Source organism: Pinus tabuliformis, chromosome 8 (assembly GCF_031772625.1).
Source record: "Pinus tabuliformis cultivar Carrire ecotype Pingquan chromosome 8, CPIR1, whole genome shotgun sequence".
Taxonomy (NCBI): domain Eukaryota; kingdom Viridiplantae; phylum Streptophyta; class Pinopsida; order Pinales; family Pinaceae; genus Pinus; species Pinus tabuliformis.
Window position 1 is genome coordinate 682,059,582 of NC_142294.1, and position 18,610 is coordinate 682,078,191.

General features: G+C 39.3%; 1 protein-coding gene across 2 annotated transcripts in view; it reads right to left on the minus strand.

Moving 5' to 3' along the window:
* Positions 1-17,965, minus strand: part of MK (mevalonate kinase) — a 75,426-nt gene extending 57,461 nt beyond the window's left edge. The window contains exons 1-3 of one of the 2 annotated variants that reach the window (XM_089372651.1): positions 17,509-17,965; positions 17,074-17,326; positions 16,649-16,902 (exon numbers count right to left, since the gene is read on the minus strand). In XM_089372651.1, the coding sequence (XP_089228777.1) occupies positions 16,649-16,902; positions 17,074-17,326; positions 17,509-17,656 (655 nt within the window). In that variant the 5' untranslated portion in view covers positions 17,657-17,965. The remainder of the gene's footprint in view (positions 1-16,648; positions 16,903-17,073; positions 17,327-17,508) is intronic. The other variant, XM_089372652.1, reaches the window with a different exon arrangement.
* Positions 17,966-18,610: the final 645 nt, after the last annotated feature.

The window sequence follows — 18,610 nt, forward strand, 5'->3', positions numbered from 1 at the left end:
GTTTGCAATAAGTTTGGCCACTATGCAAGGGAGTGTCCAAATAGAAGGGACACATCACATGATGATGATCACAATCATTCCATGGGCAACTTCAACAACAATGATCAAAGGAATGGCGGGTCCAATGGCAGAGGTAAAAGGAATGCAAGACATCAAGGAAATGGTCGACCTTCCAAGAAGTCAACGAACTCCAGGTATGAAGAATCCAATGTTGTTAACAATAAGCAAAAAGAGTAATATCTTATATCAGCCCTCTCCACTGCCTCTCCTCCGGACACTTTGGGAAATTGGCTGATTGATGGTTGTGCCTCAAGGCACTTCACCGAATACAAGGAAGCCCTCTCTAATTTGATAGAAAAGGAGACAAACTTGGAGATCATCCTTGGAGACGATGCCACCTATCCCATGAAGGGAGTAGGGAATGTTACCCTTCAATTGAATTAAGGTAACACTATTCATTTGCAAGAAGTACTATATGTATCTGATCTCAAGAAGAACCGGGTGTCCATTTCAACAATGGAAGACAAAGCATTCAAGGTGGATTTTTTCGATGGAAAGGTATGTGTTTGGAAAAGAAATTTAAAGATGCGTTTACTCTTGGGTTTAGGGTTGACACTTTATATCAAGTTGGAGGAAGTCCATTGGGAGCCATGTCTTGCGACGCATCTCTACAATCTTAACTATGGCACCAAAGGTTCGCCCATCTTCATTATAAGGCCCTGCCTGATGTGAGACAGATGGTGACAGCTATGCCCGAGTTCAAAGTAGAGCATGAAAGTGTATGTCCAAGATGTGCCGAAGGAAAATTTACAAGGGGACTATTCCCCTCAAGCAATAGCAAGACCACAGACATATTGCAATTGATCCACTCCAACATATCTGGTATGATGCCTGTAAACTCCTTGGGAGGATACTTATATTATCTCACCTTTACAGATGATTATTCTCGCAAGACCTGGATCTACTGTTCGAAGAAGAAGGATGAAGTGTTCACCTGGTTCCGACACTTCAAAGCCTTGATCGAAAACCAATTCGAGAAGAAAATCAAGATATTGAGGACTGATAATGGGATCGAGTACTAATCCAATGAATTCCAAGATTATTGCAAAGAAGCTGGCATTAAGAGGGAGACTACAGCGCCATACACTCTCGAGTAGAATGGTGTGGCTGAAAGAAAGAATCGCTCTATTGTAGAAGTTGTTCGTGCCATGCTTCATGATCAAGGCCTTCCTAAGTTTCTATTGGTTTAAGCTGCCAATACCGCCGTGTATGTTCAAAACCGATGTCCTCATCAAGCATTGGACTCCAAGGCTCTCGAATAAATGTTCACTGGTAAGAAACCTGATGTCTCTCATTTTAGAATTTTTGGAAGTCTCGTATATTTTCATGTGCCGAAAAAGAAAAGAAGCAAATTGGGTGCATCTGGGAAGAAACGAATCTTTGTGGGCTATAGTGAAAATTCTAAGGGATATAGAATTTATGTGGTTGGTCAAAAGGAAGTTGAGATAAGTCATGATGTCACATTCAACGAAGATATGGCCCTCAAGAAGATCAACAACCTTCCTATCCTAAGGAAGGGCAAAGAAGACGACATCGGAAATCAGGGTGAAAAAGAGGACGAAACGATGTCTAATGTTGATGAACCTATGGATCCTATAGATCCTCCTCCTCATGAGCCTTCCTCCTCCAAGAGGAGACCCTCATGGCTTAGGGAGACTCTCAAAGATGCCGAGAGACATATTGCACCAAGGGGGGCTTTCCATAAAAGTAAGAAGCCGAACAAGTATCAAGGATACTTGACCGTCATGAGCACTATCATTCAAAATGAGCCTTCATCAATCGAAGAAGTCGTGAAGCAACAAGTATGGAAGGATGCTATGAATGAAGAGTACGAGTCAATTATGAAGAATGATGTCTGGGAAGTGGTCCCTAGACCCTAGGACAAATCGGTTGTCACCTCCAAGTGGCTCTTCAAAATCAAGCATGGAGTTGATGGTAATGCAAAAAAGTTCAAGGCTCGCTTTGTTGCTCGAGGCTTCTCTCAAAAGGTAGGTGTAGATTACGATGAGATATTTTCACCTGTTGCCTGATACACCACCATCTGCTCGATCGTAGCCCTTGCTGCCTCACAAGGATGGAAACTACATCAAATGGATGTCAAGACCTTTTTTTGCATGGTTCAATCAAAGAGGAAGTCTATGTGGAATAACCCGAGGGGTTTGGGGTTCATGACAGGGAATCTCATGTATGCAGGTTGAAGAAAGCTCTCTATGGATTGAAGTAAGCACCCTGGGCTTGGTATGAGAGGATCGATAGCTATCTGATGAAGTTGGGATTCACTAGAAGTGAAGCTGATCCGAACCTTTACTTTAAAGTTGAAAATGATAAACCTCTCATTCTGGTACTTTATGTGGACGACCTCTTTCTGACAGGTGCAGACCCTTCATTCACAAATGTAAGAGGGAGTTGGCTTCTGAATTTGAGATGAAGGACCTAGGACCGATGCACTACTTCCTAGGGTTGGAGGTCTCCCAAAATCCACGTGAATTTTTCTTATCTCAAAGAAAATATGTTGTGAAGATATCGGAAAGATTTGGGATGGTGGACCACAAGCCTGTGACTACCCCTATGTAACTTAAATTTAAGAAGCTATGTGGTAGTGTTGTTGGACCTGAATTGGGAAATGCTTCTAAGTATCATCAACTCATAGGAGCACTAATGTTCTTGGTGAACTCCCGTCCAGACATGCTTTGCAGTTAACGCATTGTACCAATACATGGTTGAGCCTCATCATATACATTGGATCGCTGCCAAGAATCTTTTGAGATATCTTCGGGGCACAATCACTCATGGACTGAGATACACTGCCGGAAATGTGAGGCTGCATGTTTATTCTGATGTTGATTGCACTGACAGTGTGGTGGATCGCAAGAGTACTTCTGGATGTTGTTTTTCTTTGGGTTCTGCTTCAATATCTTGGATGAGTAGGAAGCAGAAATCTATTGCCTTGACCGCCGAGGCCGAATACATAGTTGCTAGTATGACCTCCTGTGAAGCTATCTGGTTGAGGAAGCTCTTCAGTGAGTTGTTTGGACATTTGTTGGATACCACCGTGATCCTCTACAACAACCAAAGTGGGATCTGGTTATCAGAGAATCTCGAGTTTCATGATCGCTCCAAGCATATAGATATCAGGTACCACTTTATTCGGGACGTGGTACAACGAGGAGCAATAAGGCTCCATCAAATTGGGACTGATGAGCAAGTCATTGATATTCTAACAAAGCCCCTGGGGAAGGTCAAGTTCTTGGCCTTCCAAGAACGACTCGGAGTCGTGGAGAGACCCTCTTATGAGGGTCCTGTATGAGATGGACATTGAGCTCTAGGAGCTCCGAGGGACTTGAGGTACTTCTTGGAGTAGTGAGCAACCATAGGGTGAGTGGTTCAACCTTCCCCTAGTGGTTTGCTATGTACAGGGTGAGTGGTTCAGCCTTCCCCTGTGATACCCCTTGGCGACATGTAGGCAAGATGAGTGGTTCATCCTTCTCCTGCTGAGACATCCTACCCATGTAGTCTAGGACTCATGGGAAGTACCTCTCATGTCGCCAATTAGTAGGGAAATGAGGATAGGGACCATAGTACTACCGATGGACGCATCGTGTACTACCATACTCCCTATGCTAGGATGACCGATATTGATCTGGGATCAATGGGAACTGACTTCGGGTCAGTAAGAGTGGTATGACACACTCTCTTTTGATTGGAACTGACTTCGGGTCAGTAAGAGTGGTATGAGACACTCTCTTTTGATTGGGACTGACTTTGGGTCAGTAGAGAATGGTATGATACATTCTCGATCACTTCTTCTTCTTCATAGTTCAGCAGAGCAGAGCAGTGCAGAGCAGTGCATTGATGGAAAAAATAGTACAGATTAGCAAATGGAGTTCTCCCTAGTTGAGAGGGACTGTTAAAATTGGCAACTAGGGCCAAACTCCACACGGATGATCTTATTTATGACAGGTGATATTTTTCTTGGATTCCTCTTTCCGAAAGGTGTAGGATTGATCTAGAGATCATCCGATTCCGACGTGTACAAATGAAGTTATGAATTTATTTTGATTATGGACAAATTGTCAAGGTCAGCCAGCAAACTTATGTAGGCTCAAAAGCCCAACAGTCACGTCTATTCATCCTCAACGTTTGCTATAAATACATGATGGCTTAGCCTCAGTTGGACACACTCATCCTCACACATCTCTCTCTCTCCTCATTGATTGGGTCCGCATTTCTAGGTAGCTTTCTCTCTCAAACATGCGAAGGAAAGGAGGACGAAATTTTTGTTTTTCGGCATTGACTGCGTTGACCAAATTCTGGGATAGTTCGACCATGCGTTGACCAGCAGCGTTGACCTGTTTGACTGCGTTTTTGGGTGAGGTATTTATGTTTGGGCAGGCCGCTCCTCTGGGCACAAAAATCAAGGCCAAACGTTGACTTTGACCAGAGTTGACTGTAGCTAGGGCTGAACACAAGTTGGCTATTTGACCAGATTTGACTGGGCTGGTTTTGGACTGTTTTGAGCATTGATTCATCTTGCTATTTGGAGGCCGAAGTTGACTGAATTTGATCAATTTGTTGAAGGTCAAATCTGCCCTGTTGACCATCATTGACTTTTCTGGTTAGGGCTCTTTTGCTGCTATTATCAATTATCAAATTTGTAAATTGTACTATCTCTCTCTGTTGAACTATTGATGACTATAAAAAGAATTGATCAAGGGTTTCCCCGCATTGGGGTTTGTCCCTGGCTAGTGCCACATCTTGTGTCCTCTTGTTTTAGCTTGTCTTCTATTGTTTATGTTTATGTTCTATCTGCATTTTATTATCATGTTGATGTGATTGCTAAACTGGATATTAATATTGGGCTAATTAAGAAATTGAAGTAAAATTGCTCTAAAGCATAAAACATACCATTGTTGCCTAAAATTAACACCTTGGCTAATCGCCTACATCTTATGTCCTATTGTCTCATTATTCTTTATGATTTGGTAGTTGTTTAATGATAGAGAACTCTGATAATAATAAAATAGAGAAGAAGATAATCAAGTAAAGTAAAAATACGTCACAAGCAATTATCAAAATAAGAGAAATCACCTACATATGCTGATGTTGATTTGGGGTAGCATCGGATGTGCTCTAGCCATGAAATTTGGTGGAGAGGCTAAAGCACATGAGATCTCCAAGATCCAGAAATGGTTTGGGCCCTGGGGAAATTCCACTCGGTTAGAGAAATATTAAAATAATTAATATTTCTAATGGAGTTCCTAAGTCTAAACTTAGGAAAATTAAAATATTAATGGGTATTAATATAAAACTAGGTGAGTGACATGGATCAAGCCAAATCTAATCTTAGTCGTTGATTAGAGATTTAATCTCGGTCGTTGAAAACTCGACAGAAAATGTATAAGAGGAGGCTTGAAGGTCAGTTGGAGATACACGAAGATTGATCAGTCAATTCGATTTTCTAGAGCGGGGTTTGCTGAGAAAATTTGAACAAGTGATTAGAGTTGCAGCAAGGGGCAATGAGTGCATAGCAAAGACACAGATATAGTGCCGAAGGGTTAGTGCAGTGACTGAGGAGGCTACGCAGAGCCAACAGGAGACATGCATAGGGCCAGAGAGACTGCGTAGAGGCTAGCAGGGCCTGCGTGGGTGACGCGGAAGGCCAAAGAGCCAGCGCAGAGCATCAGAGGGCTAACAGAGGGGGTTCCAGAGCTACGTAGAGACCAGGAGGGCTGACGCAGAGCCTCAAGGAAGCATTGGAAGGTTTTTCGTGGAGCAGACTTGCCGAATATCTGCTTCCGAAGAGAGGTATTACTACCAGATAGAGATCTCTGTTGGGTGAGCCAGTTTGGCACCCTAATTGTACTCAAGAAAGCTGCTTAATAATAAAACCCTCAGAACTGCTGCACCGGTTTTCCCAAGTTGGGTTTTTTCGATGATGATTGTCCAAAAATAATGGTCTCCCTTGTGTGTTTGTCTGTTATTTCAGTTGATGATTTGTAGATGGTTGAAACTGCATTTGTGTTTATTTTTAGTATTTATTTGGTTAAATAACTTGTTAAGAAATAAACAAGTAGGTGAAATAAACCAGCTAATGTAGTAGGAATTTCTAATGTGTTAGATTCAGAAAAATCAACAGTTGCCACCCTAGATTTCTCCACATGGTATCAGAGCTAAGGTGACAAGGCAAGGAAAGGCAGCTTAAAGAAGGACACACGAGGGCCGAAGCACTAGAAGATCATCAAGAGTATCAATCACCAAGAAGGACCTCTCATCTCAAAGACATAACAAGGGCAAGGATTACATCATCATCTTGAAGAAGGAAGTTAATAAAGAAGACCTCAAAACCCTCAACCGTTCAAAGAAGGATTCTACACTTGAAGACATTCCTGGGAACCTCACTCAACCATCACCTCGAGAAAAAGGAGACCTCAAAGACCTTACCTCTACTCAAGAAAAGAAGGACTACACAGCCTCTACATCAAAGAAAGGCTAGGAGTAAGGCATTGTCATCATCATCAAGGAATCAAGGTGATCTCCCTCTCCTTGAAGGATCACTTTGAAGGAAGACATCTTCTATCATCATCAAATCATGAAGGCATCAAGTTGAAGATATTCTCATCAAAGAGCATCTTCACTTGACAAGTAAGTACCTTTATATTTATGACTAAATCTGCTATCAAAATGACTTCATTTTGCAAGGAAAGCAACAAATTGGTTGGGTCATCAAACTTTCTTGCATGGAAAAAGAGGACAGATTTGATCCTCATAGAAAATGAAGTCGTGGAACATGTTAAGGGCTCAATCACTAAACCTCCAAAGGAAGAAGCTCAAGCTCTAGCAAAGTATATGAAAGGGGAAGTAAGGGCTCAAAGGATTCTTATAGAATCCATCAAGGATCCCCCCATACCTTATGTATCAAAATTAGAGACATCAAAAGAAATATATGACAAGCTAGTAGAATTGTTCTCCGTAAGTACTGCAGGAGAAGTGATATCATTAAAACAAGAACTCTACAAGATGAAGATATCAAAGGAAGAAGGAATAGCCTCATACTTTATGAGGGTGTCAGAAGTAAGAGACCAATTACAAGAGTTGGGAGAAATAATGTCTGACAAAGAAATGACCACCATAGTGCTCAACACACTACCAGAGGAATGGGGCAACTTTACATCAAGCATATATGGAAAGAAGGAAGCTACCCCATTCAGTGAACTTTGGTCATTGTGTAAAATTGAAGAAACCAGGCTGAAGGCAAAAAGCGATGTAGGATCAAACGAGCAAGCACAGATATTTGTTGCCATGGCTAAGGAGAAAGGAAATTTGGGAAGTTTGGTCCTTAGAAAAAGAAGAAGAATATGTCAAAGATCCAATGCTATGGTTGTCAAGAATATGGGCACTACAAGAGATATTGTCCAAAATTCAAGAAGGACAACAAAGGGAAAGAAAGAAATGAGGCTCATATCACATAAGAAATGGAGGAACCTGATGAGAAGAAATCCAAAGGGATAGATCTTCACTATTAGGGTTTTTCCAATACATAGCAAGGAGAAGTGGGAGGTGAAAAGACCTCCACCATTGCAGTGAAGATGAGAAGCATTATGACGAGATGCGTCTTAGTAGAAGATGGCATCATACTAGCAACATACCGTTGAAGCAAGAGCTCATGATATCATAGTAGAAATCTAGATGGATACAACAGTCATCATCTAAATGAAGTAGCTCTTGGTAACCCCATTGAAAGCATGTGTAATGCATATGGTTGAAAGAAAGTCGTGTAGCATGATAGAAGGAATTCATCATACATCATCATCATGAGAAAGGAGTTTCTGCCGGATGAGGATAATCAAGATCCTCTGTTGGAATCTTCATTAGAAGGTTCACCTCTCTTGGAGGAAGCAAGTGGCTCGCTGAGAATTCCACCTTGTATAGGATTCATTGTTTAGAATAATGATGGTATGGTGACAAAGGAGTGCGGCATGTCGACATGGTTGAAGTACTTTCAATCAAGGAAAGGAAGTTGTTGAAGGAAGCCTAGATGAACAAAAGAAGGAAAGAGGTATGTATGCATGTATTTAATTGAGTCATGCCATCATATGGTTGTATAGGTAAATGCTCTATCTCATGAGCATGATCAAAGAAAAGGGATCTCCAAAGATGCATAAAAGCATGCTTCACATATTGACTAGATGAAATCAACATAATATGTCATATGGAATATCAGGTGGTTGACAAAAATGAAGGAACTATGGATAAAAGTTCCTAGGGAGCAATATGTGAAAAAAGAAGAGATCGTGAAAGATGTAACTATGGTCACATAGAAAAGGATATCAACATCAGATGACTAGAACAATTAGCCATGACATCTACATAGAGAAGGTAGGAAGACCCTGATAAGGTCTGTAAAGAAAGGAGACCGTTGACATTGAAATTCTTGGAGATGTGCTTATGAATGTGCAAGATGTTGATATTGCAAGCAAGATGTCATGATGAAAGGCCATCACAAAAGGTAACTTTGATTTGATGTTCATTTTTTATTTTTGAACAATATCTAGATGGATTGATACATGGCTACTAAAAGAGAGTTGTAGATGTCATCTACAACTAAGCACTCATGTGGTTGGATGGAAGATCCTAAAGGAAACATGACGTGGATGAGGTAGTTGTATGAAGACGAAACCAGATGTGGATTACAAGATCACTTTCCAATGAAGAGAAGGATGACATGACTGACATGACTCGTGAAGGAAAGTGATGGATGGTTGATGCTCTACGAAGAAGTCCCAAAAGATGAAAGCTCCATAATGTCGAAGATGAAATTCATGACATCGAAAGAAGGATCCCCACAAGTGACTGATAATCCCATGATCTCCACCTTGAGCAAAAAGCTACTGGAATCAAGTCCCTGATTAAGAGGGAGCTTGGACAAATCCTTGAATAAAAGGGAGCTTGGGTACATTCCTTTATAGGAATGGGTATATCCTCCCTAGTTGAGAGAGAGATAGACACATCATTCTTGTCTTCAGTTTGTGAAGAACGAAAGGAGGATTGGGTAAGCATCTGGCATCCGATACTCTTTGAGGATGTGGTAGGGCATCCAAGATAAGAGTAATCGTAGAGGACCAATATTATTTGATGACTAGGAATCCAGGATAAGAATAGCCTTGGAAGGACAAACCCTGTGAACACCCAGGTGGAGTATGTTCCTTGAGAGACAATGATGATGGTGTCTATAAATCATTGGTCTCTCCAGCATTGTGCTCTGATATTGTGGAGAGATAGAGTTGTTATTCAAGGCCTTGCTATGTGCCAATACTGGATGATATGATGCTAAACAGATGGGTTACCAATCTGACTCTTCTTATGAAAATTCTTCAGATTGAGAATGTCCAAGTACCTTATATGGATTATCAATACCTCCATAGTTAAGAGGGAATGTTGAAATATGTAACTAGGTTCGCTCTTCATAATGACATGTGTAATCATGATTTTATGTATTTAATGAAAAGAGAAAAATAGATTTATTATTATTGTTCTTGAGGCATGGGTTTTATGCTCAAGGGAAATTTATTTTTAGGTCAAGCACCCATTGAGTACTTCTAGGTTTGTCATAAAGTCAATTGAGTCATTGTCATGTATTGAAGACCCATTTGGGCATGTTACATATTGTAAAGAAAAATTTATTGAGTCAAAATAAAGTCAAAAGACCCTACAAGACCTCGTCAAGGCACAAAGATCAAGTCGGCCTAAAGAAAGCAATTTGAACCCTTTCAAAAGCTTATATATAAGAAGGAACTTGACCTCATTTGGACATGCTCTTAAGCAAGTTCGATCTCCACAAGATAGAAGCTGGAAAAGGACAAAAAAGGAGGAGAAGAGCAAGATTGAAGTTTTGGGCTCTCTCTCTCTCTCTCTCTCTCTCTCTCTCTCTCTCTCGTGTTAGGGTTTTTACAGTTACTGGGCAAGACGAAATTCTGAAGCTGCATCGAAGTTGTGAAGCTGCATCAAAGCTGTGAAGTTGCATCAAAGTTGTGAAGTTGTAGCTAGATCGAAGGTGTGAAAGGTCGAAGCACTGAAGCTGCAAGGTTGAAATTCTAGAAGAATCTGTTGGTCGAAGTTACAAAAGAATTTGTTGGGAATCGAAATTGCAAAAGTTGTTGGAAAGCAGGAAAGATTTGACTTGGTCCTGGTCAAAGGTCATAGGTCTTGGAATTTGTCAATTGAAGATCTATAAGAAGAGAAGAATTCTTGCAGGTTTTCCTCTCAGTTGGAGAGGTTTTGGCTTTGGTTGATCGCCTACATCTTGTGTCCTATTGTCTCATTATTCTTTATGATTTGGTAGCTGTTTGGTGATAGAAAACTCTAATAATAATAAATTAAAGAAGAAGTTACTCAAGTAAAGTAAAAATACATCACAAGCAGTTAACAAAATAAGAGAAATCACCTACATATGTTGCCCAACTAGATTTCTCAACATGGTGTCAGAGCTAAGGTGACAAGGCAAGGAAAGGCATCTTAAAGGACACTCGAGGGCCAAAGCATTAGAAGGTCATCAAGAATATCAATCATCAAAAAGGACCTCTCATCTCAAAGACATAACAAGGACAAGGATTACATCATCATCTTGCAGTAGGAAGTTACTAAAGAAGATCTCAAAAGCCTCGATCATTCAAAGAAGGATTCTACACTTGAAGACATTCTTGGGAACCTCGCTCAACCATCACCTCGAGAAAAGGAGACCTCAAAGACCTTACCTCTACTCAAGAAAAGAAGGACTACAAAGCTTCTACATCAAAGAAAGGCTAGGAATAAGGCATTGTCATCATCATCAAGGAATCAAGGTGATCTCCCTCTCCTTGAAGGATCACTTTTGAAGGGAGACATCTTCTATCATCATCAAATCAAGAAGGCATCAAGTTGAAGATATTGTCATCAAAGAGCGTCTTCACTTGACAAGTGAGTACCTTTATATTTATGACTAAATCTGCTATCAAAATGACTTCATTTTGCAAGGAAAGAAACAAATTGGTTGGGTCATCAAACTTTCTTGCATGGAAGAAGAGGACAGATTTGATCCTCATAGAAAATGAAGTCATAGAACATGTTAAGTGCTCAATCACTAAACCTCCAAAGGAAGAAGCTCAAGCTCTAGCAAAGTATATGAAAGGGGAAGTAAGGGCTCAAAGGATTCTTATAGAATCCATCACGGATCCCCCCATACCTTATGTATCAAAATTAGAGACGTCAAAAGAAATATACGACAAGCTAGTAGAATTGTTCTCCGTAAGTACTGCAAGAAAAGTGATATCATTAAGACAAGAACTCTACAAGATGAAAATATCAAAGGAAGAAGGAATAGCCTCATACTTTATGAGGGTGTCAGAAATAAGAGACCAACTACAAGAGTTGGGAGAAATAATGTCTGACAAAGAAATGAACACCATAGTGCTCAATGCACTACCAAAGGAATGGGGCAACTATACGTCAAGCATCTATGGAAAGAAGGAAGCTACCCCATTCAATGAACTTTGGTCATTGTGTAAAACTAAAGAAACCAGGCTGAAGGTAAAAAGTGATGTAGGATCAAACAAGCAAGCACAAGTATTTGCTACCATGGCTAAGCAGAAAGGAAAGTTTGGGAAGTTTGGTCCTTAGAAAAAGAAGAAGAATCTGTCAAAGATCCAATGCTATGGCTATCAAGAATATGGGCACTACAAGAGAGATTGTCCAAAATTCAAGAAGGACAACAAAAGGAAAGAAAGAAATGAGGCTCATATCACAAAAGAAATGGAAGAACCTGAAGAGAAGAAACCCAAAGGGATAGATCTTCACTATTAGGGTTTCTCCAATACATAGCAAGGAGAAGTGGGAGGTGAAAAGACCTCCACCAAGCAATCAAGATGAGAAGCATTATGACGAGATGCATCTTAGTAGAATATGACATCATACTAGAAGCATACCGTTGAAGCAAGAGCTCATAATATCATAGTAGAAATCTACATGGATGCAATGGTCATTATATAAAGGAAGTAGCTCTTGGTAACCTCATTGAAAGCATGTGTAGTGCATATGATTGAAAGAAAGTAGTCTAGCATGATAGAAGGAATTCATTATACATCATCATCATGAGAAAGTAGTCTAGATCCTATGTTGGAATCTTCATTAGAAGGTTCACCTCTCTTGGAGGAAGCAAGTGTCTCACTAAGAATTCCACCTTGTATGGGATTCATTGTTTAGAAGGATGATGGTATGGTGACAAAGGAGTGCAGCATGTCGAGATGGTTGAAGTACCCTCAATCAAGGAAAAGAAGCTGCTAAAGGAAGTCTAGATGAACAAAAGAAGGAAAGAGGTATGTATGCATGTATTTAATTGAATCATGTCGTCATATGGTTGCATAAATAAATACTCTATCTCACGAGCATGATCAAAGAAAAGGGATCTCCTCCTTTGGAAAGATGCATGAAGGCATGCTTCACATATTGACTAGATGAAATCAACATAATATGTCCTCATATGGAATATGAGGTGGTTGACAAAAATGAAGGAACTATGGATGGAAGTTCCTAGGGAGCAATATGTGAAGAAAGAAAGAAGAGATTGTGAAAGATGTAACTATGGTCACAAAGAAAACGATATCAACATCTGATGACTAGAAGAATTAGCCATGACATCTCCATAAAGAAGACATGAAGACCCTAATAAGGTCTGTAAAGAAAGGAGACACTTGACATTGAAATTCTTGGAGATGTGCTTATGAATGTGCAGGATGTTGATATTGCAAGCAAGATGTCATGATGAAAGGCCATCACAAAAGGTAACTTTGATTTGATGTTCATTTTTTATTTTTGAACAACATCTAGATGGATTGATACAGGGCTATTGGAAGAGTGATGTAGATGTCATCTACAACTAAGCACTCATGTGATTGGATGGAAGATCCTAAAGGAAACATGACATGAAGGAGGTAGTTGTATGAAGAAGAGCCAAATGTGGATTACAAGATCACTTTCCAATGAAGAGAAGGATGACATGACTGACATGACTCGTGAAGGAAAGTGATGGATGGTCGATGCCCTACGAAGAAGTCCCAAAAGATGAAAGCTCCATAATGTTGAAGATGAAATTCATGACATCGAAGGAAGGAGCCCCACAAGTAGCAGATAATCCCATGATCTCCACCTTCAACAGAAAGTTGTTGGAAGAAAGTCCCTAGTTAAGAGAGAGCATGGACAAGTCCCTGAATAAGAGGGAGCTTGGGTACATCCCTTTTATAAGAATGGGTACATTCCTTTATAGGAATGGGTACATCCTTCCTAGTTGAGAGGGAGAGATAGACACATCATTCTTGTCTTCCCTTTGTGAAGAAAGAATGGAGGATTGGGTAAGCATCTGGCATCTGATACTCTTTGAGGATGTGGTAGAGCATCCAAGATAAGAGTAATCGTAGAGGACCGATATTCTTTGAGGACTATGAATCCAAGATAAGAATAGCCTTGGAAGGACAAACCCTGTGAATGGGGTATGTTCCTTGAGAGACAATGATGATGGTGTCTATAAATCATTGGTCTCGCCAGCATTGTGCTTTGATATTGTGGAGAGATAGAATTGTTAGTCAAGGCCTTGCTATGTGCCAATGCTGGATGATATGATGCTAAACAGATGGGTTACCAATCCGACTCTTCTTATGAGAATTCTTCAAATTGAGAATGTCCAAATACCTTATATGGATTATCAATACCTCCCTAGTTCAGAGGGAATGTTGAAATATGTAACTAGGTTCGATCTTCATAATGACATATGTAATCATGATTTTATGTATTTAATGAAAAGAGAAAAATAAATTTATTGTTGTTGTTCTTAAGGCATGGGTTTCATGCTCAAGGGAAATTTATTTTTAGGTCAAGCACCCATTGAGTACTTCTAGGTTTGTCATAAAGTCAATTGAGTCATTGTCATGTATTGAAGACCCATTTGGGCATGTTACATATTGTAAAGAAAAATTTATTGAGTCAAAATAAAGTCAAAAGACCCTCCAAGACCTCGTCATGGCACAAAGATCAAGTCGGCCTACACGAAGGGACAAGTCGGCCTAAAGATAGCAACTTGTACCCCTCAAACACCTATATATAAGAAGGAACTCGACATCATTTGGACATCCTCTCAAGCAAGTTCGATCTCCACAAGATAGAAGCTGGAAAAGGACGAAAAAGGAGAAGAAGAGCAGATCGAAGTTTTGGGCCTCTCTCTCTCTCTTGTGTTAAGGGTTTTACAGTTACTGGGCAAGACGAAATTCTGAAGCTGCATCAAAGTTGTGAAAGGTCGAAGCACTGAAGCTATTTGGTCGAAGTTGCAGAAGAATCTGTTGGTCAAAGTTGTAGAAGAATTTGTTGGGGATCGAAATTGCAGAAGTTGTTGGAAAGCAGAAAAGATTTGACTTGGTCTTGGAGGGCCTTGGTCAAGGGTCATAGGTCTTGAAATTCATCAATTGAAGATCTATAAGAAGAGAAGAATTCTTATGGGTTTTCCTCTCAGTTGGAGAGGTTTTGGCCTTAGTTGATCGCCTACATCTTGTGTCCTATTGTCTCAATGTTCTCTATGATTTGGTAATTTTTTGACGATAGAGAACTCTAATAATGATTTTCTGCCCCCCTAGATTTCTCAAAAAGGGGTGTATTAGGCAACTTTTGCACGCCTAGACACTTAGGCCTGTGCAGAAGTACCTTCTTGAGCTACAAACATCAACAGACTTGTTATAAAAAGTGAGAACATCTGGTAGGATGGATCTGACTTTGTATCCCATAACCCTAAATAATAAATCAAGGTTCTTGTTCAAGTTACAAAATCTTTAAAATGGCTTTAAGAAGAAGGGACAAGCCACAATCCTAAGCGAACATTTAAAAAAAAAAAAAAAACTAATGCTCATAACATCTAGTTCATTCTTCCTACCCTACTCTAACATAGAAAGATGCAAATCCTAGGTGAAATCAGATAGCCAATGTAACACCATATTATCTCATCAACACCTTGAGATCTCCCCTTGTGTTTGGTTATGAACCAAAACAGGGTTATGTCAAGCATTGTGCAATCATAGGCTATAATCCCCATCACTGAATGGTCAAAAATGAAAAGAACACCTGAAAATGGAAAGTAAATCCAAGATAATACCAAGGTGAGCATGTTTTACTACATGCTCGCTCTATCCAACATTTGGTAGGACATATAAAATCTGCCATGTGAATATGGTGGCCCATCATCAATACATAAAGTAACTCCAGTCTCCACGGTCCACAATGTGCCTCTGCAACCTGATCAAACTTTTAACTTAAAAAGACTATCTATATGAGTGTAAGAAAAATATTCAGAATGGCTTTGTGCATCTCTCCATATGTCACCTCAAGCTTCATGGATGTAGAGTATTGGTCATAGTACAATGTTTGGAGATATACTCATGTTTGGAGATATACCCCCAAATAGTTATATGGTCATTACTATTTGGTGATATACTCATTTTTTTTCAATCTAGAACCCAACAAAATGCTTTTGAATTTTTTTGGCATCCTTCCCTTATCTTGTGACTCAGAAGGTCTGTTAAATATCTAGAATCTAGATTCTCATTTCAAGTTTCCATGAAATTGTTTAGCCTTTAGAAACTCTGATTAGAAATAGCTAATAACTCTTGTTAAATTATGGAAATTAGTTACATAAAAATCATTGCATAAACTACTTTATGCCAGCACATAAAGTTCTACAGAGCTACGGAATGAATTCCATTAAAATAAGAACCTTGAATTCCCGTGCTTCAACTTTATCCTTGACCCTTTCGTAAAGAATAAAATTATTAGTAACTGCGGGAACAGCTGGACGTCCCTCAACCCTACCATAGACATTCGCTAAAAGTCCCCAAGTCATGAGGACGTCCCTGCCCTTTTATGAACATTTCCCAGCATACTCATGTACCCAGGGACATGGGAAATTTAAGGGATGAATCACCTCAAAAAACTGGTTCGTTTTTAAAAGTTCTAAAAAATTAACATTCTCACTGTACACCTACAAGAGAAAATTCAAAATTTGTTTTCTTGGAACAGTATTGAAACTGAGTTATTTATTCAATCCTAAGGATGAAAGTTTCTGCATATTTTAAATTTTTAAACATCTGAAATTCCTGAATCTGTTTAATAAGTATAAATAGTCTGATGTTCCAATGTTACAGTTTTTTCAAGAACGACTAAGCCATGAGAGTAAGGCCAAGAAAAAGTGCAGTGCCCCCTGAGGTGCATATTCCAGCAGTGACTTTCTTGCTTGTGCAGTGCATGATTGTAAGTTGCCCTGATCTGTGGATATGGGAATGTCATTTTTGAAATAAGGGTGATTGGGCAGAGGGAAGATTATATACATATATATGTATATGTTTGTGTGTTTTATGTATGTGGTTTTTCAAACAATACTACAAAGAGTCATAGGAGCATTCCAGGGTCCAGCACCTAGAAATTAAAATATGTTGTTGAAAGTTGACAACGACTAATGACAAATAGAGCAATCCTATTTGATTACTTGTATCTACAACAGATCTTATGTATACATTTTACATACCATATGCACTAACTGTGTTGTCAATGCCTGAAGGTCTACCGTGGATGATTTTCTCTCCTTCAAAAGCCCACTTGTTTACTATCTCCCGATTGCTCTGTTTGAAACTCAACCAACCCCCTTGGAGAACATCCAAATCTAGTGCACCAGATAAAGCAAGCACAGCACTCGATACGGCCACGCAAAAGGCAGCAGAGGATCCCAATCCCGAACCTAGAGGTAAGTCTGAACTCACAATTACTGTGGCCGATTTAAACCTGGGCACTGATCATGTTAGCTATACATGAAAAAAGTTCCAACGGCGGCTAAAATTTCAAATATGACTGGAGATAATTCCATTAATCTACAGACAGAGAATCTGCTAAAACCCAATACAAGCAGTCCTAAAAACAAAAACACACAAGTCAAATAACAGCACCAAAGCTTACCCAACAATGGAGACGTAGAGAAATAAAAAAGCTGAAACTCCAGTGGAAACGCCAATTACAGCTTCTGGGAATTCTTCTTCATTCACAAGGGATGCAATGCACTGCATAATGTCTGGCGAACAAGATTTGACACAGAGAGGATCGACAACAAATTCTTCCAACGGCTTAAAAGCAGCCTCTATCCTCTTGATTGGCCATTTCAAATGCACATTCACGTCTCTCAAATCAATAGTCAAATGTCCATCTGGGTCTGCTGCAATCAATCACAAAGAGGAATTAAAAGATTAGATTAAAATGCCTTTCAACAGTTTTTGCATATCAAACCAGGGTTATGACTGCAATACCCTTCATATAATAAATAAATAAATAACTCAAACACCACTCTAATTGAACAAAATAGTATTGCATATAAACATGAAGGATAACAACTATAACCTGTTGCAGCTGTGGAAGTCTGAATCCGGACTTGTGTGTAGAGGCCCAGAGAAGCAGCTAGAGCAGTGGATCCATGTACCACTGCATGTTCTCCACACAATATAAGTTTACCAGGCGCTCGCCCTGCTACTTCTTTGATGTTATCCATATTTTGCAAACCCAATTCAAAATATGCAAACCCAAATCCAGGCTCTGATCGTCAGACCTCTGTACTTCCTAATATACAAAATTCAGATACTTGGTAATTCTGGGAGAGTGCTGCCCAAAGTCCATGTTTCTCTGGTCAAGGCACGCAGTTGTATTTTGAACTTTTCTGTTTTTATTTACGGTTGGTCTAATGCAGTCTACAGACTTGAACGTCACCCACCTCGTGCTCAGCAGGTGTCGCGGAGCAAAAGAAACAAGCAAATTAAGATACTGTGGACTTTAGTCGCCATTTATGACTGGTTATACAGTGGTATATTTTACTTTAAATACTTTCGGGGCACACGTTTATTAACGTTTTGGGCATCTGGGGTACCTTTGAACATGGGGTTCATCTTGTTTCGAAGATTTTCAAGGAGCTTTATAATTAAATTGATGTTATGGTGCTTCCTCAAATCTAAGAGTAATTTAATGTATAAATAAAGTAAAATAAAATTGAAAAGTTCCATTAATGAGGCTGAATTCTTCTGTAAAGGGTTTTGATGACTTAATTTAAAAGTATCCCCAAAAAGTCGTCCAAACACACGATATATGATTAAAAAATATTAACTGATTTAGAAGATTGGATTTGACCACAAATTAATGGACTCGAATTCCTAACTACTCCAATCCTCATGGTACCCACAATATCATATTTAAATTTTTAAATTTAATGAAACTTCAAAGTCAAATAAACATGACTCCTTGTCGAGGAAACTAAAAATATAATGATAAATAATTAAAATAAAATTAATGTATATGATAATTGTGTTTTTTTTTGTCATAAAATAAATATTATTTATTTATAATTTTTATAGACTTGGAGTTAGTTCAATTCATAAATGTCATGTCTTTGAACCACTTTGTTATTAGAAGATCACGGATTCAATTCTTTTTGACACTCTTCGAGTTAGACTTG